Source organism: Oncorhynchus clarkii, chromosome 33 (genome assembly GCF_045791955.1).
Source record: "Oncorhynchus clarkii lewisi isolate Uvic-CL-2024 chromosome 33, UVic_Ocla_1.0, whole genome shotgun sequence".
Lineage (NCBI taxonomy): Eukaryota > Metazoa > Chordata > Actinopteri > Salmoniformes > Salmonidae > Oncorhynchus > Oncorhynchus clarkii.
The window spans coordinates 2,871,362-2,897,057 of NC_092179.1; the positions used below are offsets into that span (position 1 = coordinate 2,871,362).

The following is a 25,696-nucleotide window of genomic DNA, read 5'->3' on the forward strand; positions in this document are numbered from 1 at the left end:
AAAGGCACATGACAGCCCGATTGGAGTTTGCCAAAAGGCACCTAAAGGACTCTAAGACCATGAGAAACAAGATTATTTGGTCTGATGAAACCAAGATTGAATTCTTTGGCCTGAATGCCAAGTGTCCCGTCTGGAGGAAACCTGGCACCATCCATACGTTGAAGCATAGTTGTGGCAGCATCATGTTGTGGGGATGTTTTTCCGCGACAGGGACTGAGAGACTAGTCAGGATCGAGGGAAAGATGAAAGGAGCAAAGTACAAAGACATCCTTGATGAAAACCTGCTCCAGGGTGCTCTGGACCTCAGACTTGGGCGAAGGTTCACCTTCCAACAGGACAACACACAGCCAAGACAATGCAGGTGTGGCTTCGTGACAAGTCCTTGAGTGGCCCAGCCAGAGCCCAGACTTGAACCCAATTGAACATCTCTGGAGAGACCTGAAAATAGCTGTGCAGCAACGCTCCCCATCCAACCTGACAGAGCTTGAGAGGATCTGCAGAGAAGAATGGAAGAAACTGTAATCGCTGCCAAAGGTGCTTCAACAAAGTACTGAGTAAAGGGTCTGAATATTTATGCAAATGTGATCATTTTTTAAAATTTGTTACGTTTTCTAAAAAGCTTTTATGGGGTATTGTGTGTAGATTGATGAGGGAAAAAAACGGAATAGTTTCCGAATGCACTGTAGATGGGAGGGGTTGAGGGTAGCTGAAGGGTGAGACTAAAAACAAACACAAGATAACTAATGTAAAATATACTGTGTCTGTAAAATGGATATAGTATGTATAAGCTGTCAGTAGAAGCCTAAGTATTGTTGTCCATTAGTTTACTCCAATTAGGGGAGGGGTGGTAGTGTTAGGGGAAAATAATAAAGGAAAATATATTTACAAAAACAAATATATGGGGGATTTGAAATGATGCAGACAAATTACATTGATAGAAGCCACTATCTATCTGCAATATTAAAGTTGATCTACCCTTAAAAAAAATATAAATAATGTGCGCTCTATTCACAGCAGTCTATTCCTAGGCGCTTAAATTTCAAGTTTGTGAGTTTCAAGTTTGGGGAGGCTTACAATTTATCCTACCATTTCTACCGAAACTGTGTGCTAGTTATGTTTTTCATATGCACATTTTCGTGGAACAGTTTCATTTTATTTAGCTGCTAGCCACCGGAGGACAACGACACAACATTACGTTTTTTTCCTATGAATTACGTTTGGCTTCTGATGTGATGTGATTGGTGTGAAGCCAAATCCAAGCTGGCTTCCCCTGACACTTTTTTGGTGCAACAGGACCATTCACACTGTGCTATCTAACCTCCAAATGAGCTTCAATGCCATACAACACTCCTTCCGTGGCCTCCAACTGCTCTTAAACGCTAGTAAAACCAAATGCATGCTTTTCAACCGTTTGCTTCCTGCACCCGCACGCCTGACTAGCATCACCACCCTGGATGGTTCCGACCTAGAATATGTGGACATCTATAGGTACCTAGGTGTCTGGCTAGACTGTACATTGTCCTTCCAGACTCATATCAAACAAATCAAATCTAGAGTCGGCTTTCTATTCCGCAACAAAGCCTCCTTCACTCACGCCGCCAAACTTACCCTAGTAAAACTGACTATCCTACCGATCCTCGACTTCGGCGATGTCATCTACAGAATAGCTTCCAATACTTTACTCAGCAAACTGGATGCAGTTATCACAGTGCCATCCGTTTTGTTACTAAAGCACCATATACCACCCACCACTGCGACCTGTATGCTCTAGTCGGCTGGCCCTCGCTACATATTCGTCGCCAGACCCACTGGCTCCAGGTCATCTACAAGTCCATGCTAGGTAAAGCTCCGCCTTATCTCAGTTCACTGGTCACGATGGCAACACCCACCCGTAGCACGCGCTCCAGCAGGTGTATCTCACTGATCATCCCTAAAGCCAACACCTCATTTGGCCGCCTTTCCTTTCAGTTCTCTGCTGCCTGTGACTGGAACGAATTGCAAAAATCGCTGAAGTTGGAGACTTTTATCTCCCTCACCAACTTTAAACATCTGCTATCTGAGCAGCTAACCGATCGCTGCAGCTGTACATAGTCCATCGGTAAATAGCCCACCCAATTTACCTATCTCATCCCCATACTGTTTTTATTTATTTACTTTTCTGCTCTTTTGCACACCAGTATCTCTACCTGCACATGACCATCTGATCATTTATCACTCCAGTGTTAATCTGCAAAATTGTAATTATTCGCCTACCTCCTCATGCCTTTTGCACACAATGTATATAGACTCTTTTTTTTATTTTTTATTGTTTACTCTATGTGTAACTCTGTGTTGTTGTCTGTTCACACTGCTATGCTTTATCTTTGCCAGGTCGCAGTTGTAAATGAGAACTTGTTCTCAACTAGCCTACCAGGTTAAATAAAGGTGAAATATAATAAAAATAAAAAACAGCTGAGATCGCTCAGTTTAGCTCAACGACAATTGGATATTATTAATTAAAAAAATTATCAAGGGAGGCCAAATGCTTGCTGGCTTCCCTTGCGTTCAATGCTACGAGCGGCAACAATGTCATACTCTTTTTGACCAGACAGCATCAGATAGATGGGCTACACATACTGAGACAGAGAGGGGCTGTTTCACTTGCTTTGATGCTTTCTCTGGCTAGATACATTTCATTCAATTCACAAGAGGCTGAATGTATGAAACACAGAGAGACAAAAGACAATCATTTTGTATGTATTTTTCTTTTTTGGGGGGGGGGGGGCCTGGATTCTCTTGGCATCAATAAATACATGCTACTGGCTTGGTGTGGACTGGCCTGTGTCGGGCTGATGTGGGATTGCTGTGGGCTAGTCCATGTTGGGCTGGTGTGGGCCTGGTGTGGGCTAGCCCGTTCCCACCTTGCCAACCAAATACCCACATGGGGCCAATAGAGTGATGTTTGCTGGGTACATTTTTATTTTTCTTTGATTTTACATTGTCATTTTCTCTTTTGCATGGATGATTGTTTCAGACAGAGAAATAGAACAATTAGAACAGAATCAGGAATCACTTTATTCCTTCTGAACAAAAATATAAATGCAACATGCAACAATTTCAACGATTTTACTTTCAGTTTCAGTTCATATAGGGAAATCAGTTAATTGAAATAAATTAATTAGGCCCTAATCTATGACTTCACATGACTGGAAATACAGATATGCATCTGTTGGTCACAGACACCTTTGAAATAAAAGGTAAGGGTGTGGATCAGGAAAACCAGTCAGTAACTAGTGTGACCACCATTTGCCTCATGCAGCGCAACATCTCCTTCGCGTAGAGTTGATCAGGCTGTTTATTGTGGCCTGTAGAATGTTGTTCCACTGATTGTCCATGGCTGTGTGATGTTGCTGAATATTGGCGGGAACTGGAGAAAACTGTCGTACATGTTGATCCAGAGCATCCCACACATGCTCAATGTGTGACATGCCTGGTGAGTATGCAAGCAATTGGAAGAACTAGGATATTTTCAGCTTCCAGGAATTGTGTATAGATCCCTGAGACATGGGGCCATGCATTATCATGCTGAAACAAGAAGTGATGGCAGCGGATGCATGGCATGTCAATGGGCCGCAGGATCTCATCACGGTATCTCTGTGCATTCAAATTGACATTGATAAAATGCAATTGTGTTCATTGTCCATAGCTTATTTCTGCCCATACCATAACACCGCCGCCACCATGGGGCACTCTGTTTTTAACGTTGACATTAGCAAACCACTCGCCCACACGAAGCCATACATGCTCGCTGTCTGCCATCTGCTTGGGTACAGTTGAAACCAGGATTAATCCGTGAAGTGCATACATCAAATTAACATTCAATTCTCTGCCAACAGCTGTGGTGGATATTCTTGCAGTCAGCATGCCAATTGCATGCTCCCTCAAAACTTGAGACATCTGTTGCATTGTGTTGGGTGACAAAACTACACATTTTAGAGTGGCCTTTTATTGTCCCCAGCACAAGGTGCACATGAAATGATCATGCTGTTTAATCAGCTTCTTGATATGCCACAGCTGTCAGGTGGATGGATTATCTTGGTAAAGGAGAAATGCTCAGTAACAGGGATGTAAACACATTTGAGCACGACATTTTAGAGAAATCATATTTTTGTGCGTGTCGTTCTGGGATCTTATTTCAGCTAATGAAACATGGGACCAACACTTTACATGTTGCTTTTATATTTTTGTTCAGTGTAGAAATTCCAGGGACCCTCAGATTGTAACATTTGTATGACAAGCCATGATTATTTTTCCCTTTCCAAGAATGGCGGTCTGGACATCAATATTGCCTCCATTGGTGATGCCTATGGCCAGAGTTTTTCCTGGTTAGACCACATGGTCAGGAAAAACTTCTGGCCTTAGTGATGTTGAATTGAATCTATGCCTTACAGTTCTGTGTGGTATTGAATGCAGTGCAGTTGCTGACAAGGACCCATGTTAGAGCCACTCATAGAACTTTGATCAGTGTTCAGGAAACAACCACACAGACAGCTGAATATGAAAGGACCATTATCCACTAGGCGGAGCACAGCTTTGCCTGGGCCTAAAACTTCCACTGTAGTGTGCGTACCGAATCATCCATCTTGAGCCATTTCTCTTCTTTCAACCTCTTCCTCCGGTTGGAGGGGCCTTCTCTCTCTTGTTATTTCTCTCCACCCATCCCTAATGTACTGCCCTTCATACCTCCATCCCGTTTGAACTGAGAAAGTGGGAAAAAGAGAAACAGTTCCAACCACAAAATGAGAAACAACAGAGTGAGAAACAAATTAACACATTTCAATTTACAAGAGCCTCCCTCACCTGTTTTATCTCTCTCTCATCCCACATCTGTCACCTAGTGTCCCTGTTAGAAAGACAGGAGGGGCTGGTGACACACACAGGTTCTCTTTCTTACACACACACACACACACACACACACACACACACACACACACACACACACACACACACACACACACACACACACACACTTACTGTCGCAGAGTGACTCAATTTATCAAAACGGAACTTCAAGTTGGATCTAGGAGAACTCTTATTCTTTAACTCTAGATTGAAAAGAGAAACAAAACAAGCATTTATAAACAAACATTCCCTCTGATGTAATAACTAAGAAATATTTACGTTAAGTTAGAAAAGTACGATTATTAAAAGTACAGGAAGCTGTTGTCGTGGTTACCAGTGGGGCTGCGACACATAATGACAGGGGTCCCTGAACTCTGACCTTCAACAGTGAGGGAGGGGCTGTGAACAGAAAGGAACACTGAGGGTGCCAGGATGTTCTAGAGAAATACATAGAGAGGGATGGAGAGATGTAGAGAAGGGATAAAGTGAGAAATACACTACACATACACACATTCTCATTCTCTTTGAAGCACGCACATTCACTCAAACAAACAGGTCCCACTCACAGGGTCAGTGTCGGTGGCCTCTCCCTCTCCTGCTGCACTGCTGAAGCTACTTGTACTAGATGAGGAGTGTGAGACGTTTGTCCTGCTTGCACTGCACTCATTCAACTTTACACTGCTGGGCCTAGGGGGGGGGGTGTAAGAGAGACGTTAGTCCTACTGCTCCCCTTTAGCTTTACACTGCTGGGCCTAGAGAGAGAAAGAGAGAGAGGGATCCAATTTGGGGGAAACACACCTTTCCTTAAGGGAGGCCTCTGGAGAGCTGGGGTTAGAGAGGGTCTCTGACCTCACTTCCTGCGTGGGGTGGCCAGTATCAAAGCTTCTCTGGTCACTATGGAGACTGTAAAGGACAAAAGCGCCACTATCATGTACTAAATCTTTGTATCGTAATTGTTTTAACAGAGTCCCATTGAGACCAAGGTCTCTTTAGCTAGGGAGCCCTGCGTCGTACAATTACAAAATTACAAATACAAACAAAAAACAGTCATGAAAAACTATTCCATTCCTCAATGAACACTCTGAACTGCCCGAAAGGCACCAACACATTCATTACATCTATAGATCTATTGTCATCTGTGTGTCTGTGTCCTACCTGCGATGATTGTGGTTATGTCTCTCTGTCTGGCTGTCTATACTGAGCAGACGAGGGAAAAGACCAGAGCGACGTTTCACTGGAGACTTAACATTAGTTGCCTGAGAGAGAGAGGAGTAGGGAAGAAGTAGGGAAAAGAGAGCAAGATGAGTGAGAAGTTGTAACAGCATTTTATCCACTATAAGACTCACTGTCCCCCTGTCCTCGCCTTTTTAACCACCTATCATCCCCACTCCCACCTACTCTCTCCCACCTCCTGACCTCTGCCTCCACTTCTAATCACCCCCCCCCCCCCCTCACATCAGAGCTGCTGTGGAGCAGAACCCCTCCACTCAGACTGGTGGACAGGCCACCTCCTCCACCCTTTGCCATCATCTCCATGGAGACACTCCTTCCTCGCATCGCCCTCTGAGAGAGAGGGAGGGAGAGAGAGAGAGAAAGAGAGAGAAAATGTATTCTTGTTCACTCATTAATTAATGCCTTTTTGAGTTAAAATATGTGGAGGTAGGAGAGAGGGAAACATGAAAAGAGAGAGATAGTTGTGTGTGTGTGTGTCTGACCTTGATGGACTCCAGCAGTCCTCCGTGGCCATGTCCATTCTCCGCCCGCTCCTCCTCGGGGCCGATGCCCACTCCCAGCATGCGCTGAGTGTGTCTGTGCAGCTCGTCATGTAGACCGTCGAGCAGGGCCACCCGCGTTCGCTCCTACGCACACGCAAGTAATATAAACCACATAAAATGCACTTAAATATGTTATACATTTGACCTGAGTTCAAATCTTGACCTTGTCGTCTATGACTTGAGAGACCATTCAAGACCACATAAACACGGTTTTGGCTTGGGTCTGAGGTTGTCCTCCTAGGTTTAGGTGGGTCTGAGACTCCCTCTGTAGTACGCAATGTGCTTACCATACAATCTAATCATTAAAATAACTTATTTATTACCCACCTCCAGCCTGGCGAATCTGTCACTCTTGTAGCAGGCATTCTCTGCATTGATCAACTTAGTGAGAAGATACTCTCTGAACTCTCGACCCTGGAGGGAGAGAGAGGGCGAGAGAAGAAAAAACAGACAAATGCAACAAATGGTTTCAAAGCCCAGAGCAATTATTCATGAATAGGTAAAAGCTGAAATCTATTTGAATTCTCTCGGAATAGACCATGTTTCCTAAATCTCTTCAGGCTGTTCTCACCTTTTTAAACACTGCTGGACTGGGGAGGGGCGGGCCAAATGAAGGTACACCCTCTCGGGCCGTGACTGACACCTGTCAATCATAACCATAATGACCAGAGTTGTCATCATGTGCGTGTGTATGTTAGGTTAGAGAAAGGGTAGACAACTTGATTCAGCCATGGGCTGATTTTTATCGGAGCAGATGGTCGGGGGGCCAGAACATAATTATAATAAATTGTACAATGCAAATTGACCAAAACTGTATTTGAAAATAACAATAATTTCATACAATCATGTCTCTTTTTTTATTCATGGGAATACTTGGGAACAGATTTCCAAAATTAAACACATGTTTAGTTGAATTCCTGGTGATTTTACAAAATGACCCCCCCCCCCCAAAATCTACGTTATTATATATATTTTTTTACAAAAACATATTTTGGGGGCCCAAAAATATTACTTGCGGTGTTGCCGACCCCTGGGTTAGAGTGTGTGTGTTTGTTCAGTACCTTGTAGGTGGTTTGTTGGGTACAGGGGTTGTCCACCTGCACCAGTATGAAGGCGTGGAGGAAGTTTGAGGCAATCATGTCTGCTACGAAGGGTGTGGCCTCTTCCTGGAACACCACTCCTACGATGTCATTTCCTATGTGTCGCTTCCTCTGGAGCTGTGGGGGCGGGGTTACTCTCATCAATTTCTATTTCATCAAAAGTTACGAACCAATGTTTTGGTAGCAAGCTACTACCTTTGTCAGGGTTTCTTTCAAATACTTATTTCGAAGTATGACATGTGGGGGTTAGCTAGGAACTCCTACTCTCTCAGAAGTATCTATTAAAAGTGTCTGTTGGAGACAGGTGACCCTCACTTCCATAAAAGGAGCCACTCTCCCACCCTCTGGTTATTCTCGCTTTTCTTTGTCACAAAGAGTGTCACTCACTACTCTAGCTCTCCTAATATTGACTGGATACCCGTTGCCTGCTTAATCTCCTCACATGCAAACCTTGAAGGATTTTGCTTGCCAAGCGTAGGTCTTCAGACCCTGTCGAGAGGGCAACATTTTTTGTGCAAGATACTACGCTGTGTACAGACCCCCCTGCACACTCAATGTCATCAAGACACATAGAGTTTCCTTGTAGGCCTATTTGGAGGGGAAACTTTTATTAAAGAATGTGAAACAATATAGTCTGTTGGCTGATTTTCATTAAGTCATGTAGCTGTTTTTATATGCCCTAAAGTAAATGTGTTCACATGGGCAGAATATTATCTATAGGCTATAGTATACCTGCATTTTGATCAGTTATGAAAATAAAACAGTTAATTTTGGAAAAAATGATTTTGATAAAAGAGACAAAAATCTTATCTTTGTCACATGACCATATAAATCAAAACATTGTGATTTTAGAGAGACAGTGAAAAAATAATCTATGCTTAAGGGGACTACAGTCAATCTGTTACTGGGCTCTCACCATCGTCATTAGGCTATTCACATAATTAAAATGAATTCAAGTCACATGCACAATGCTCGGGAGAAAAAAAGTGTTCTGATTGTATAACATTTTAAAATCCAATTGCTTGGAAAACACAACTCTCCAGTTGGCACAGATGGAGAGAGGATGTTCTCAGCTTTCTGTAGGTCTACTTTTTATTTCTCAACTCAAATGTTGAGCTTAATATCAACTATTTTACAGAGAAGATAATGCGCATTGGTCATTACGAGTGCATAGGACGAATAGGGCGGTAGGCTACATTTAATCTTTTTTTTATATTAAATGTTCTGTTAGATTAAAACAATTCCATGTGTTAGCATGAGAGAGAAAAAGTTAATGGCTGGTGCTACCAACTGAAAAACGAAATTGTTACTCTGGAGCCTGCTACACGTTTTAATGTTGTAGTGGACAAAGATGAGAAGAACGTTGATTCGGCCAAATGCAGGCTACTGTGCAACTCGCTATTCAGGTAGGATGCAATTTTGGAACTTTTATTTATTTATTTGTTCATATTTTTAAATCACTTGTTTTATAATTATTATTATTGTATATCATTGTTATTTCTGTAGGCCTATTTATTAATCTATTTAATCTAGTTCTTTAAATATGCAAAAAGTGTTTTGTTTCATTCTGTAGAGACATTTTTGTTGGTTAAATTAAGTTTGATCTGTCTTTTTAATTGGGCTCCATATTTAGATTAAGATCGGTTATAAGTAGGGGAGACTGGGGATGGTTGTAACATGGGATAGTTGTAACACTCAATATTTCTAATCAGGAACAAGCTAGAATCATGTGACTAACTGTTCACATGCTCAATTTAATCCTCAACCCTCATGTGAAGAAGTAAGACCCTGTGATAGGCTTTGATAGATTTTGAGGTAAGAAAGAAAATGTTTTGACCAAATTTTTGTGAAGGCATCATCTGCTTTGTAGTTAGATTCACTAAACATGTGAGGTTTATGACCAGTGTGTATACACTGAATAAAAAAAATGTAAGAACACCTGCTCTTTCCATGACATAGACTGACCAGGTGAAGCCAGGTGAAATCTATGACCCTTTATTGATGTAGCTTGTTAAATCCAATCAGTGTAGATGAAGGGGAGGAGACAGGTTCAATAAGGATTTTTAAGCTTTTAGACAATTGAGACATGTATTATGTATGTGAGACATTCAGAGGGTAAATGGGCAAAACAAAATATTTAAGTGCCTTTGAACGGGGTATGGTAGTAGGTGCCAGCCGGTTTGTGTCAAGAACTGCAATGTTGCTGGGTTTTTCACACTCAATAGTTTCCTGTGTGTATCAAGAATGGTCCACCACCCAAAGGACATCCAGTACGTACTACCATTTAATTCATTACCCCCAAGCCATAAGACTCCTGAACAGGTAACCAAATGGTTACCTGTACTATTTGCATTGTGCACCAATGATTTGAACCTCTGACAGTTGAATTTGAAATGAGGAAGAATGCTTTAGGACTACCAGAGTTACTGCTATAATCAAACAATATAATGCTTATCTTTATAACAAATATTCTGATAGAAAATGAACTAATTAGCCTCCTCCTGTACTCCTATATCTGTATAGCAGATGCAATAGCCTATCTGACATATCTATCTCTGTCTCTGGGCTAAGTCATAGCTTCTCTTCATTTATATTCATTTTTTAAATATTAATATCATACAAAACAATAGGTTTTGCATATGCTACACATCGAAACACAAGGAATAGTGTTTTTGTAATTAGTTGTAGGCTGTTTTTAAGGACACAAATGTGGCTCGTTTGGCGAACATCCCTCGTTTATTGATGACGCTGGCTGTGTGGGCGGACGCCCTAATGGATTACACACCCAGTGCATATTGATGACCAGTAAATGTCTCAAATGTCCAATACATTTAAATATTCTTGGTCACTAGTACGGAAACCTTGCTGTGCAGGTCAGTCACATTTCAGTCTCCAATTTTCAAATTGAAAAAAAAATGCAGACAATTGACACAGACTTTCCATATTGGTGCCGATCACTAGTAGCCTAATAGCACTCCTCCAAACTATGGTTGAGAAACATCATGTTTGAGACCCTCGAGGGAATTGGTAAGCCGCTATGCAGAATATCTAATCCAGTTACTCCCAAAGGGCTGTCTACTATTACGAGGGGATACAAGCTTCAGTTCGCTATGAAATCACCCATTTTCTACTGGGTTCTACTTTCAATAGCCAACCGTGACTAAACTAAAGTCTCCACCATGCAGCAGAAGTGTGACATCCGCAAGTTGGTGCATTTTTGGTGTGTTTTTGTCGTGGAGATGGTACCTTCCATGGTCCTATGCTCCTTGCAGGATATTTTGGTTGGCGAGAAGGTTCACCTTTGTTAAGGTAATTTTTCCACTTTCTCGGCCTGCTGAGGCACCGACAGTGGCTGTCCGAATACCCACACTGGGCTCCCCTGATTTAAATAAAAGTACCAAAAAATTATAATACTTGTTTTGATGTATCACATGTAGGGAATTGGCCAACTCCTGTATCATAAAACATGCTCTCTGAAGCCAGGGTATTCCCAACATCAGCAACCCTCAGATGTTCCGTAACTAAGAAGTACTTACTGAGAAGGTGTAGAGACACATTGAGTACTATTTAAACAATTTCAGATACTATAAAACTGTTAGTATAGCATGTGGGATTTTGAAAATACTATTCTAAATGTGTCATTGAATGTGCGATTACATTGACTTTGAATGCTTGTAAATTCAGCTATCTCAGCCACACCTATTGCTGACAGGTGTATAGCATTGAGCACTCAGCCATGCAATCTCCATAGACAAACATTGGCAGTAGAATGACCTTACTGAGGACCTCAGTGACTTTCAACGTGGTACAGTCATAGGATGCCACCTTTCCAACAAGTCAGTTCGTCAAATGTCTGCCCTGCTAGAGATGGTCAACTGTAAGTGCTGTTATTATGAAGTGGAATCGTCTAGGAGCAACAATAGTTCAGCTGCAAAGTAGTAGGCCACACAAGCTCACAGAACGGGACCGCCGAGTGCTGAAGCGCGTAACGCGTAAAAATCATCTGTCTTCCATTGCAACACTCACTACCGAGGTCCAAACTGCCTCTGAAAGCAATGTCAGCACAATAACTGTTTGTCAGGAGCTTCATGAAATGGGTTTCCATGGCCGAGCAGCCACGCACAAGCCTAAGATCACCATGTGCAATGCCAAACATCGGCTGGAGTGGTGTAAAGCTTGCGACCATTGTACTCTGGAGCAGTGGAAACGTTCTCTGGAGTGATGAATCCCGTTTCACCATCTGGTAGTCCGACGGACGAATCTGGGTTTGGTGGATGCCAGGAATACGCTACCTGCCCCAATGAATAGTGCCAACTGTAATGTTTGGTGTATGATCTGGTGCTGTTTTTCATGGTTCGGGCTAGGCCCCTTAGTTCCAGTTAAGGGAAATCTTAACGCTACAGCATACAATGACATTCTAGATGATTCTGTGCTTCCAACTTTGTAGCAACAGTTTGGGGAAGACCATTTGCTGTTTCAGCATGACAATGCTCCCGTGAGGTCCATACAGAAATGATTTGTTGAGATCGGTGTGGAAAAACTTGGCTGGCATGCACAGAGCCCTCACCTCAACCTCAATGCCTTTGGGATAAATTGGAATGGCGAATGCGAGCCAGGCCTAATCACCCAACATCAGTCCCCGACCTCACTAATGCTCGTGGCTGAATGGAAGCAAGTCCCCACAGCAATGTTCCAACATCTAGTGGAAAGCCTTCCCAGAAAAAAGGAGACTGTTATAGCAGCAAAGAGGGGATCAACTCCATATTAATACCCATGATTTTGGAATGAGATGTTTGACGAGCAGGGGTCCACATACTCTTGGCCATGTAGTGTATCTTGATTAGATAAGTATTCAACCCCCTGAGTCAATACATGTTAGAATCACCGATGGCAGTGATTACAGCTGGGAGTCTTTCTGGGTAAGTCTCTAAGAGCTTTGCACACCTTGATTGTACAATATTTGCACATTATTCTATTTAAAATTCTTCAAGCTTTGTTAAGTTAGTTGTTGATCATTACTTTGCCATTTCAACTCTTTACAATCTACTTACAGTGAAGCTGCTCAACATTTACATTACATTCATTCATCTAACAGACTCCAATCCAGAGCGACCCACAGAAGCATTGAAGCATTGAAATTCACTGCTTGGCTGAAGGACCTTACAGATAATTGTATGTGTGGGGTACAGAGATGAGTTAGTCATTCAAAAATCATGTTCAACAATCCTGAACTTATTTAGGCTTGTCATAACAAAATGGTTGAATACTTATTTACTCAAGACATTTCAGCTTTAAATTTGTATTAAATATAAAAAATATATAAAAAAACATCTTTCCACTGACATTATGGGGTATTGTGTGTAGGCCAGTGACACAAAATTTGGAAAAAGTCAAGGGGTATCAATACTTTCTGAATGCACTGTTGGTACTTAAAAAATGACTAGCTGGAGCTCGCTGGTTACTTAATGCTGATTTGATTGGATCTGCCCACTATAACTGGTTGTCCAGTTAGAACATGAGGCCTGTGAGGGAACATTTTATTGTCTGAAGAGATACGCCTTAAATTGTAAACAGCATCTCCTCTCACTCCATCTTGGTTTGTGCAGGTGACTGTGACCTTCTCCTCTGACCAACTGGCAGTACGCCCAGAACATTGCTCTGGGAACCAAAAGGAGTATCTCAGTTTCAAGGTCCCAGCTTTGCGAGAAGAAGCCTTGTGAGATGCCAGTCAGTCACGTACAGGAACCAACGTTAATGATGAATAATGAATCATGTAAATCATGCTAAAATGACTTGGTTGTGTAGTAGTATAAGAAGACTGAAAGAGAACACCCTCTTCAGAGTTTTCATCAAGCTTGGATTGATGAATGATAATTATCACTGGCTGTGATAATAAAGATAATAAAGATAATATTATTTATTATCACTGGCTGATTGATTAATTTACTTTGAGTTTGAGTTCTTAGTGGTGAATTTCCACAACAGGCCCATATCGGTATACTTGGTTGTCAGCACACGCGGACGCACACACAGTTACACACACGGACAAATCTGCTTCCATTAAATGTATTTCATTTGTGGTTCTAAAAGGGAAAGAACATATACACTCATGAGGACTCATCCATACAATAATAAACCACAAGCATAATTATTCATAATGAGAAGCCTACATGCAATGGATAGCGAGATCTGTAAACATATGGAATAAACATGCTAATGAAGGAATAAACTAGGCTAACATATGGACTTGTTTAAAGATGGTCATACCAAGCATCATTTAGCTATTTGATTTAAAAATTGACGAAACATTGAATTTGGCCTTACTGATATTAGTCCCTAGAAACGCATTGAATAACAGATTCATACATGGAAAAACAGACAGTCCAAAAATAAATCAAAAGGAAGTTTGTTTTAAAGTCTTAGATCTGAGAGATCAGGAGATTAGAAACTTTTTTTTATGGATATAAAAAAAATGGGGGGCACTAAACTACTTCCCAATACACTGAGTGTACAAAACAATATCTTCCTCTCTTTCCATGACAGACTGACCAGGCAAAAGCTATGTATACTGCTATGTATATTATATACTGTTTTCTTGGGAACTGGCCCAGATCCCCGTGATTTGCGTGAAGAGGAGGTGGAGAAAAAGGGTCCGGAGGGCATGCTGCCTTCAGAGAATTCGTAGGCGATCAAATAAACCCCCACTTACTTCCATTCTTCTAGCAAACATGCAATCTTTGGAGAAAAAAATGACTTACGAGGACGATTAAATTACCAACGGGACATTCAAAACTGTAATATCTTATGCTCCATGGAGTTGAGCTGAACGACGACACTATCAACATAAATTCGTGGCCAAAAGTTTTGAGAATGACACAAATATTAATTTCCACAAAGTTTGCTGCTTCAGTGTCTTTAGATACTTTTTGTCTGATACTGAAGTATAATTACCAGCATTTCATAAGTGTCAAAGGCTTTTACTGACAATTACATAAAGTTGATGCAAAGAGTCAATATTTGCAGTTGACCCTTCTTTTCAAGACCGCTGCAATCCACCTTGGCATGCTGCCAATTAACTTCTGGGCCACATCCTGACTGATGGCAGCCATTCTTGCATAATCAATGAGTTTGTCATAATTTGTGGGTTTTTGTGGGTCCACCCGCCTCTTGAGGATTGACCACAAGTTCTCAATAGGATTAAGTTCTGGGGAGTTTCCTGGCCATGGACCCAAAATATTGATGTTTTGTTCCCCGAGCCACTTAATTATCACTTTTTCCTTATGGCAAGGTGCTCCATCATGCTGGAAAAGACAGTGTTCGTCACCAAACTGTTCCTGGATGGTTGGGAGAAGTTGCTCCCGGAGGATGTGTTGGTACCATTCTTTATTCATGGCTGTGTTCTTAGGCAAAATTGTGAGTGAGCCCACTCCCTTGGCTGAGAAGAAACCCACACATGAATGGTCTCAGGATGCTTCACTGTTGGCATGACACAGGACTGATGCTAGCGCTCACCTTGTCTTCTCCGGACAAGATTTTTTTTCGGATGCCCCAAACAATCGGAAAGGGGATTCATCAAAGAAAATGACTTTACCCCAGTCCTCAGCAGTCTGTACCTTTTGCAGAATATCAGTCTGTCCCTGAGGTTTTTCCTGAAGAGAAGTGGCTTCTTTGCTGCCCTTCTTGACACCAGGCTTTCCTACAAAAGTCTTCGCCTCACTGTGTATGCAGATGCACTCATACCTGCCTTATGCCATATCCTGAAGTAGCTCTGTACTGGTGCTGCACCGATCCCGCAGCTGAATCAACTTTAGGAGACGGTTCTGACGCTTGCTGGACTTTCTTGGGCGCCCTGAAGCCTTCTTCACAACAATTGAACCGCTCTCCTTGAAGTTCTTGATGATCCAATAAATGGTTGATTTAGATGCAATCTTACTGGCAGCAATATCCTTGCCTGTGAAGCCCTTTTTGTGCAAAGCAATGATTTACTTGCAGATAACCATGATTGACAGAGGAAGAACAATGATTCCAAGCACCACCCTCCTTTTGAAGCTTCCAATCTGTTATTCGAACTCAATCAGCATGTCAGAGTGATCTCCAGCCTTGTCCTCGTCAACACTCACACCTGTGTTAACAAGATAATCACTGACATGATGTCAGCTGGTCCTTTTGTGGCAGGGCTGAAATGTAGTGGAAATGTTTTTTGGGGATTCAGGTCATTTGCATGGCAAAGAGGGACTTTGAAAATGAATTGCAATTCATCTGATCACTCTTCATAACATTCTGGAGTATATGCAAATTGCCGTCATTCAAACTGAGGCAGCAGACTGTGAAAATTAATATTTGTGTCATTCTCAAAACTTTTGGCCACGACTGTACAGCTGGCTGGTTATACGCTGCACCGGCAGGATAGACCAGCGGTGTCTGGTAAGACAAGGGGCGCTGGACTATGTATTTTTGTAAACAACAGCTCGTGCACGATATCTAAGGAGGTCTCGAGCTATTGCTCGCCTGAGGTAGAGTATCTCATGATAAGCCGTAGACCACACTATCTACCAAGAGAGTTTTCATCTGTGTTTTTCGTAGCTGTTTTACATACCACCACAGTCAGAGGCTGGCACTAAGACAGCATTGAATGAGCTGTATTCCGCCATAAGCAAAGTAGAAAACGCTCACCCAGAGGTGGCGTTCCTAGAAGCCGGGGACTTTAATGCAGGGAAACTTAAATCCGTTTTACCACATTTCTGTCAGCATGTTAAATGTACAACCAGAGGGGGAAAAAACTCTGGACCACACACAGAGACACATACAAAGCTCTCCCTCACCCTCCATTTTGCAAATCTGACCATAATTTTATCCTCCTGCTTACAAGTAAACATTTAAGCAGGAAGCACTAGTGACTAGATCAATACAAAAGTGTTCAGATGAAGCAGATGCTAAGCTACAGGACTGTTTCACTAGCACAGACTAGAATATGTTACGGGATTCCTCCGACGGCATTGAGGAGTACCGCACATCAGTCATTGGCTTCACCAATAAGTGCATTGATGATGTTGTCCGCACAGTGGCCGTACGTACATACTCCAACCAGAAGACATGGATAACAGGCAACATCCACACTGAGCTAAAGGCTAGAGCTGCCACTTCCAAGGAGAGGGACTCGAACCCAGAAGCTTATAAGAAACCCCGCTATACCCTCCGGCGAATCATCAAACAGGCAATAACGTCAATACAGGACTAAGATTGAATCGTACTACACCGGCTCTGATGCTCGTCAGATGCGGCAGGGCTTGCAAACCATTACAGACTACAAATGGAAGCACAGCCGAGAGTTGCCAGTGACACGAGACAACCAGACGAGCTAAACTATTTCTATGCTCGCTTCGAGGCAAATAACACTGAAACATAAATGAGAGCACGAGCTCTATCGGAAGACTGTGTGATCACTCTAGCCGCAGTCGATGTGAGTAAGACCTTTAAACAGGTAAACATTCACAAAGCATGCGCTGACCAACTGGCAAGTGTCCCTATCCAAGTCTGTAATACCAACATGTTTTAAGCAGACCACCATGGTGCCTGTGCCCAAGAACACTAAGGTAACCTGCCTAAATTACTACCGACTCGTAGCAATCACGTCTGTAGCCATGAAGTGCTTTGAAAGGCTGGTCATGGCTCACTTCAACACCATCATCCCAGAAACTCTAGACCCACTCCAATTTGCATACCGCCCCAACAGATCCACAGATGATGCAATCTCTACTGCACTCCACACTTCCCTTTTCCACCTGGACAAAAGGAACACCTATGTGAGAACGCTATTCATTGACTACAGCTCAGCGTTCCACACCATAGTGCCCTCAAAGCTCATCAATAAGCTAAGGATCCTGGGACTAAACACTTCCCTCTGCAACTGGATCCTGGATATCCTGACAGGCCGCCCCCAGGTGGTAAGGGTAGGTAACAACACATCCGCCACTTTGATCCTCAACACAGCTTCCCCTTAAGGGTGCGTGCTCAGTCCCCTCCTGTACTCCCTGTTCAATCATGACTGCAACACTATCATTAAGTTTGCCGATGACACAACAGTGGTAGGCCTGATCACCAACAACAATGACAAAGCATATAGTGAGGAGGTCAGAGACCTTTCTTTGTGGTGCCAGGACAACAACCTCTCCCTCAACGTGATCAAGACAAAGGAGATGATTGTGGACTACAGGAAAAAGAGGACCGAGCACGCCCCCCATTCTGATCAATGGGGATGCGGTGGAGCAGGTTGAGATCTTCAAGTTCCTTGGTGTCAACATCACCAGCAAACTAACATGGTCCAAGCACACCAAGACAGTCATGAAGAGGGCACGAGCATCCTGACTTGTTGCATCACTGCCTGGTATGGCAACTGCTCGGCCACTGACCTCAAGCGGTATCGGAGTGCCAAGTCTAGGTCCAAGAGGCTTCTAAACAGCTTATATCCCCAAGCCTTAAGATTCCCGAACACCCAATCAAATGGATACCCAGACTATTTGCATTGCCTCCCCTCCCCATCTTTTACACCTCTGCTGCTTTCTGTTATCATATACAGTGCATTGCGAAAGTATTCGGCCCCCTTGAACTTTGCGACCTTTTGCCACATTTCAGGCTTCAAACAAAGATATAAACTGTATTTTTTTTTGTGAAGAATCAACAACAAGTGGGAGACAATCATGAAGTGGAACGACATTTATTGGATATTTCAAACTTTTTTAACAAATCAAAAACTGAAAAATTGGGCGTGCAAAATTATTCAGCCCCTTTACTTTCACTGCAGAAAACTCTCTCCAGAAGTTCAGTGAGGATCTCGGAATGATCCAATGTTGACCTAAATGACTAATGATGATAAATACAATCCACCTGTGTGTAATCAAGTCTCCGTATAAATGCACCTGCACTGTGATAGTCTCAGAGGTCCGTTAAAAGCGCAGAGAGCATCATGAAGAACAAGGAACACACCAGGCAGGTCCGAGATACTGTTGTGAAGAAGTTTAAAGCCGGATTTGGATACAAAAAGATTTCCCAAGCTTTAAACATCCCAAGGAGCACTGTGCAAGCGATAATATTGAAATGGAAGGAGTATCAGACCACTGCAAATCTACCAAGACCTGGCCGTCCCTCTAAACTTTCAGCTCATACAAGGAGAAGACTGATCAGAGATGCAGCCAAGAGGCCCATGATCACTCTGGATGAACTGCAGAGATCTACAGCTGAGGTGGGAGACTCTGTCCATAGGACAACAATCAGTCGTATATTGCACAAATCTGGCCTTTATGGAATGGTGGCAAGAAGAAAGCAATTTCTTAAAGATATCTATAAAAAGTGTCGTTTAAAGTTTGCCACAAGCCACCTGGGAGACACACCAAACATGTGGAAGAAGGTGCTAGGGTCAGATGAAACCAAAATTGAACTTTTTGGCAACAATGCAAGACGTTATGTTTGGCGTAAAAGCAACACAGCTCATCACCTTGAACACACCATCCCCACTGTCAAACATGGTGGTGGCAGCATCATGGTTTGGGCCTGCTTTTCTTCAGCAGGGACAGGGAAGATGGTTAAAATTGATGGGAAGATGGATGGAGCCAAATACAGGACCATTCTGGAAGAAAACCTGATGGAGTCTGCAAAAGACCTGAGACTGGGACGGAGATTTGTCTTCCAACAAGACAATGATCCAAAACATAAAGCAAAATCTACAATGGAATGGTTCAAAAATAAACATATCCAGGTGTTAGAATGGCCAAGTCAAAGTCCAGACCTGAATCCAATCGAGAATCTGTGGAAAGAACTGAAAACTGCTGTTCACAAATGCTCTCCATCCAACCTCACTGAGCTCGAGCTGTTTTGCAAGGAGGAATGGGAAAAATTTCAGTCTCTCGATGTGCAAAACTGATAGAGACATACCTCAAGCGACTTACAGCTGTAATCGCAGCAAAAGGTGGCGCTACAAAGTATTAACTTAAGGGGGCTGAATAATTTTGCACGCCCAATTTTTCAGTTTTTGATTTGTTAAAAAAGTTTTAAATATCCAATAAATGTCGTTCCACTTCATGATTGTGTCCCACTTGTTGTTGATTCTTCACAAAAAAATACAGTTTATATCTTTATGTTTGAAGCCTGAAATGTGGCAAAAGGTCGCAAAGTTCAAGGGGGCCGAATACTTTCGCAATGCACTGTATGCATAGTCACTTTAATAACTCTACCTAAATTATCATATTACCTCAACTAACCGGTGCCCCTGCACATTGACTCTGTACTGGTACCTCCCATATATAGTCTCGCTGCTGTTATTTTACTGCTGCTCTTTAAAAACGTGTTACTTCTATTTCTTATTCTTATCCGTATTTTTTAAAACTTCATTGTTGAATAGGGGCTCGTAAGTAAGCATTTCACTGTAAGGTCTACACTTGTTGTATTCGGCACATGTGACGAATACAATTTCATTTGATGTCACTTAGAAGTAAGAATTGCAACGCTGCTGGGTTTTTCATGCTGATTAGATTCCTGTGTGTATCATGAATTGTCCACCACCCAAAGGACATTAAGTCAACTTGACACTACTGTGTGATGCACTTGAGTCTAGAGTTGGGCGGTATACCGTCCTTCTCTCATCCCGGGATTGACAGTATTACCGGCTTAGAACACAATGGGGCACCAAAAAAGCCCACAAAAAATCTAATTGGGCGTCTATTACCAGAATGCTGAAATTAGCACAAATTTAGAGATTCAATGGATATGCTAAAGAGTGCAAAGACAGGCTCATAAAGTTATACAGATATACAGTTAAAGTTTACATACACCTTAGCCAAATACATTTAAACTCAGTTTTCACAATTCCTGACATTTAATCCAAGTAAAAATTCCCTGTCTTAGGTCAGGCTAGGCTCACCACTTTATTTTAAGAATGTGAAATGTCAGAATAATAGGAGAGAGAATGATTTATTTCAGCTTTTATTTCTTTCATCACATTCCCAGTGGGTCAGAAGTCTACATACACTCAATTAGTATTTGGTAGAATTGCCTTTAAATTGTTTAATTTGGGTCAAACGTTTCGGGTAGCCTTCCACAAGCTTTGAATTTTGGCCCATTCCTCCTGACAAAGTTGGTGTAACTGAGTCAGGTTTTTAGGCTTCCTTGCTCGCACACGCTTTTTCAGTTCTGCCCACACATTTTCTGAAGGATTGAGGTCAGGGCTTTGTGATGGCCACTCCAATACATTGACTTTGTTGTCTTTAAACCATGCCACAACTTGGAAGTATGTTTGGGGTCATTGTCCATTTGGAAGACTCATTTGGAACCAAGCTTTCACTTCCTGACTGATGTCTTGAGATGTTGCTTCAATATATCCACATACTTTTCCTGCTTCATGAAGCCATCTATTTTGCGAAGTGCACCAGTCCTTCCTTCAGCAAAGCAACCCCACAACATGATGCTGCCACCCCCGTGCTTTACGGTTGGGATGGCATTCTATTTTTGTTTCATCAGACCAGAGGACATTTCTCCAAAAAAGTACGATCTTTGTCCCCATGTGCAGTTGCAAACCGTAGTCTGGCTTTTTTATGGTGGTTTTGGAGCAGTGGCTTCTTCCTTGCTGAGCGGCCGTTCAGGTTATGTCGATATAGGACTCATTTTACTGTGGATATAGATACGTTTGTACCTGTTTCCTCCAGCATTTTCACAAGGTACTTTGCTGTTGTTCTGGGATTGATTTGCACTTTTCGCACCAAAGTACGTTAATCTCTAGGAGACAGAACGGGTCTCCTTCCTGAGCGGTATGGCAGCTGCGTGGTCCCATGGTGTTTATACTGGCATACTTTTGCTTGTACAGATGAACATGGTACCGTCAGGCATTTGGAAATTGCTCCCAAGGATGAACCAGACTTATGGAGGTCTACAATTTTTTTCTGAGGTCTTGGCTGATTTCTTTTGATTTTCCCATGATGTCAAGCAAAGAGGCACTGAGTTTGAAGGTAGGCCTTGAAATACATCCACAGGTACACCTCCAATTGACTCAATTGATGTCAATTAGCCTATCAGAAGCTTCTAAAGCCATGACATCATTTTCTGGAATTTTCCAAGCTGTTTAAAGGCACAGTCAACTTAGTGTATGTAAACTTCTGACCCACTGCAATTGTGATACAATAAATTATAAGTGAAATAATCTCTGTAAACAATTGTTGGAAAAATTACTTGTGTCATGCACTAAGTAGATGTCCTAACAGACTTGCCAAAACTATAGTTTGTTAACAAGAAATGTGTGGAGTGGTTGAAAAACGAGTTTTAATGTCTCCAACCTAAGTGTATGTAAACTTCCAACTTCAACTGTAGGTAGGAGCCACCCAAATGTCATGGTGCAAATAAACAAAATGTTGACGCATGCTTGTTAAGGATAAACAGTACTGTCTCTGGAGCATGCTGTGTCTATGTAGAGTCTGGATTTCCTAGAGCAACTGGCTGCCTGCTCTGCTCAGAGAAGATGGGGGAGGAGCAGGCCGAGAACTGAGAAGAGAAAAAACGCAAGGAAATAAAAAGATAGCTGGGGCAGCTGTACAGGTAACTCATCCAAAGGGCTTTGACTTCTCAAACACAGCTAACACAACATGAGGCCCTGTCACCTTATTAATTCAGCCACTTACTTAGTAACTAGCAAGTTAAACTTAGGGGTCACGTTAACGCAGAATTCTTTGCTTTTCTTACAGATAAAAGATATAAAACACATAAGAAATAACTTGCTGTGTTTTATAAACACACAACTAAATGCTTCTTATTGTGATTTCTGCTTGGCATTAGATTAATTTTGGGCTTCAGTTGCACTTCTTCCCTCATGTGAATTTACAAACGGCGCTCTGACTGATGTGTAGCTACTTTTCCCTTGTACTTTCCTTGGTGTAGCCAGCCTATATTAACTTCATGCAAAACATTAGGAAATGTAGCTGACCACATTATTTCTGTGATAAATAGAAACATGATGGCCATTCATCATTTTTGCAAAAAATACCTTGCTTTTTCATTTACTTGTGTGGCTGCCAGCCAAATAGCGTTGCACTTGCAACTCAATATTAGGAAGGTGTTCTTAATGTTTTGTATGCTTAGTGTACGCTCCCATAATAAAAAAAAAAACTGGTACCGGGCTACCTTCAGACGAGATTCTTATCTTTCCATTGAGTGGTCATATTAGACTTTGTCTTTCCATTGAGTGGTCATATTAGACTTTGTCTTTCCATTGAGTGGTCATATTAGACTGTTGGTCAAACCGTTCAGAAGCTACAGAAGTTTTGATGAGAAGACCGATTTCCGGGGTGTCTCATGTTCTGACAAACACCACTCTAGCTCTGTCACCTTTCACCACAGATGTGGAAGGCCACCATTGGCGGATGCGGTAAATTGAGATGCAGCATGATTACGAATAGTTCTGAATGAATCGTGAGTAATGATGAGTGAGAAAGTTACAGATGCACAAACTTCGCTCAAACGTTTAGACCTGACAAGTAGGCCTAGTCCTCCCCAGGACAGGCATTGCACAACACAATATACACAATTTCCAACACTGACATGTCAATGTACGCACAACATTTAAGTTATGAACAACATGCGAAAGTCCATCAGCAACACAACTATTTGCTTCTCTTGCCATGGCAAAACATGCACTAACTAGAGGTGAGGGGAGGTGGAGTCCTGCAGCATATCCAAGTGCCCTGATTGGTTGAAGGAACAGGGGTGTTAAGGGTGATTGACAGGGCTGCCTATCAGGTTGAAAGGGCCTGCCTTTTCTACAGAGAGAGTAGGAGGTCCTGGCGAACCCCCACATGTGATACATCTCAATCATATTATCAGAGAACCGGGGTTATGCAAGTAACCATACGTTTTCAGAAAGGTGTGTGCCGTTACGTGTAGGATTTTAGGTGTGTGTGTGTGTACCTGTTGCCTGTCTCCCTCTGTGTAGGGCAGCTTGGTAGAGATATGGAACATGATCTCCTGTTCTCTGTAGTCTGTGTAGACCGACTGTGAACCTGTCTGACCATGACACACATCCAGACCACCACGGAACCTACAGGGACAGGGAGAGAACGAACAGGGGGTTAGGATTAGAGCCTGTGTTATTCTTTACTTCTCATTTCTTTACCTCTCACCGTCAACTCCCATTCTCTCTCTCTTTCTTCCTCCCTCTACCACTTATTCTCCCTCACTCCCTCTTCCTATTATCTCTCTCTCTCTCTGTCTTTACAACCCCTGTCTCTCTCTGTGTCTCTCTCTCTTTCTCTCACTCTCTGTGTCTCTCTCTCTCAATTAAATTTCAATTCTAGGGCTTTATTGGAATGGGCAACATATGTTAGCAATACCAAAGCAAGTGAAGTAGATAATAAACAAAAGTGAAATAAACAATAAAAATGAACAGTAAACATTACACTCAGAGAAGTTCCAAAAGAATAAAGACATTACAAATGTTATATTATGTCTATATACAGTGTTGTACTTAAAAATTGCACTGTTGGTTAGGGCCTGTAAGTAAGCATTTCACTGTAAAGTGAAATAACTGTAGTATTCGGCGCACGTGACAAATACACTTTGATTTGATTTGTAATGCTGTGTAAATAATTAAAGTACAAAAGGGAAAATAAATAAACATAAATATGGGTTGTATTTACAATGGTGTTTGTTCTTCACTGGTTGCTTTTTTCTTGTGGCAATAGGTCACACATCTTGCTGCTGTGATGGCACACTGTGGTATTTCACCTAGTAGATATGGGAGTTGATCAAAATTGGGTTTGTTTTTGAATTCTTTGTGGATCTGTGTAATCTGAGGGAAATATGTGTCTCTAATGTTGTTATACATTTTGGAGGAGGTTATGAAGTGCAGTTCAGTTTACATTTCATTTTGGGGGCATTGTGCACATAGCCTGTCTTCTCTTGAGAGCCAGGTCTGCCTACGATGACATTTCTCAATAGCAAGGCTATGCTCACTGAGTCTGTACGTAATCAAAGTTTCCCTTAACTTTGGGTCAGTCACAGTGGTCAGGTATTATGCTGTTTAGGGCCAAATAGCATTTTAGGTTGCGCTGTTTTTTTTGTTAATTCTTTCCAATGTGTCAAGTAATTATCTTTTTTGTTTTCTCATGATTTGGGTGGGTCTAATTGTGTTGCTGTCCTGGGTCTCTGTGGGGTCTGTTTGTGTTTGTGAACAGTGCCCCAGGACAAGGTTGCTTAGGGGACTCTTCTACGGGTTCATCTCACTATAGGCGATGGCTACTCTCTCCCCCCCCCCCCCCCTCTCTCTCTTTACCCCACCCACTCCCTCTCTCTCTCTGTCCGTCTCTATCTCTCTTTACCCCCTCTCTTACCCTTTAAAGTCCTGTAGGTCTACAGTCTCTCCCAGTAAACTGAGGAACTCAGTGAACGCTGGTGTCTCCTCACTGTTTCTAAACAACTCTTCCTCCGAAACCTGACAGACAGATATTGAGAAAGAGAGAATAGTGTTAGATTTATTTTTTGGTTTGTTATTAAAACCTAAACAGGATAGCTAAACTCCAGCACACACACAGAGCAAAACTCACCTGTCCAAACCTCTGGTAGATGACCCCAAACTTGAAGGTGGTGTTCACCTCATGTTCATCATAGCTCACTATAAGTTGGGAGGCCTGGTAAATATGCAGAGTAATCACTTAGAGCAGTGTTGTTGGTCATGGTGTGATATACTGCATGTATTTCTGTGGGCTCACCTTGGGATACAGAACTGGAGTGAATCTGAGACCAACAGCATCCTCACACAGCAGCTGAACACACAACAAGTTATGAACACACCGAAACACACAACATTTAGTTAGGAAGATATGTACGTACACTGTACATAGCTAGATCTTATCTCAATGAACCAAGATAATTCAACAATATTCATAGTTTGCCAAATCCTCCAGAAAT

The 25,696-nt window shown here is 42.2% G+C and overlaps 1 protein-coding gene across 1 annotated transcript in view; it reads right to left on the reverse strand.

Moving 5' to 3' along the window:
• Positions 1-2,739: 2,739 nt before the first annotated feature.
• Positions 2,740-25,696, reverse strand: part of LOC139392570 (rap1 GTPase-activating protein 2-like) — a 31,218-nt gene continuing 8,261 nt past the window's right edge. Inside the window, exons 7-22 of the mRNA XM_071140622.1 lie at positions 25,498-25,551; positions 25,333-25,416; positions 25,120-25,220; positions 23,699-23,828; positions 7,718-7,873; positions 7,228-7,299; positions 6,984-7,070; positions 6,597-6,740; positions 6,337-6,444; positions 6,037-6,137; positions 5,680-5,784; positions 5,448-5,568; positions 5,216-5,318; positions 5,014-5,084; positions 4,840-4,882; positions 2,740-4,738 (exon numbers count right to left, since the gene is read on the reverse strand). Coding sequence (XP_070996723.1) covers positions 4,874-4,882; positions 5,014-5,084; positions 5,216-5,318; positions 5,448-5,568; positions 5,680-5,784; positions 6,037-6,137; positions 6,337-6,444; positions 6,597-6,740; positions 6,984-7,070; positions 7,228-7,299; positions 7,718-7,873; positions 23,699-23,828; positions 25,120-25,220; positions 25,333-25,416; positions 25,498-25,551 — 1,446 coding nt within the window. The 3' untranslated portion in view covers positions 2,740-4,738; positions 4,840-4,873. The remainder of the gene's footprint in view (positions 4,739-4,839; positions 4,883-5,013; positions 5,085-5,215; positions 5,319-5,447; positions 5,569-5,679; positions 5,785-6,036; positions 6,138-6,336; positions 6,445-6,596; positions 6,741-6,983; positions 7,071-7,227; positions 7,300-7,717; positions 7,874-23,698; positions 23,829-25,119; positions 25,221-25,332; positions 25,417-25,497; positions 25,552-25,696) is intronic.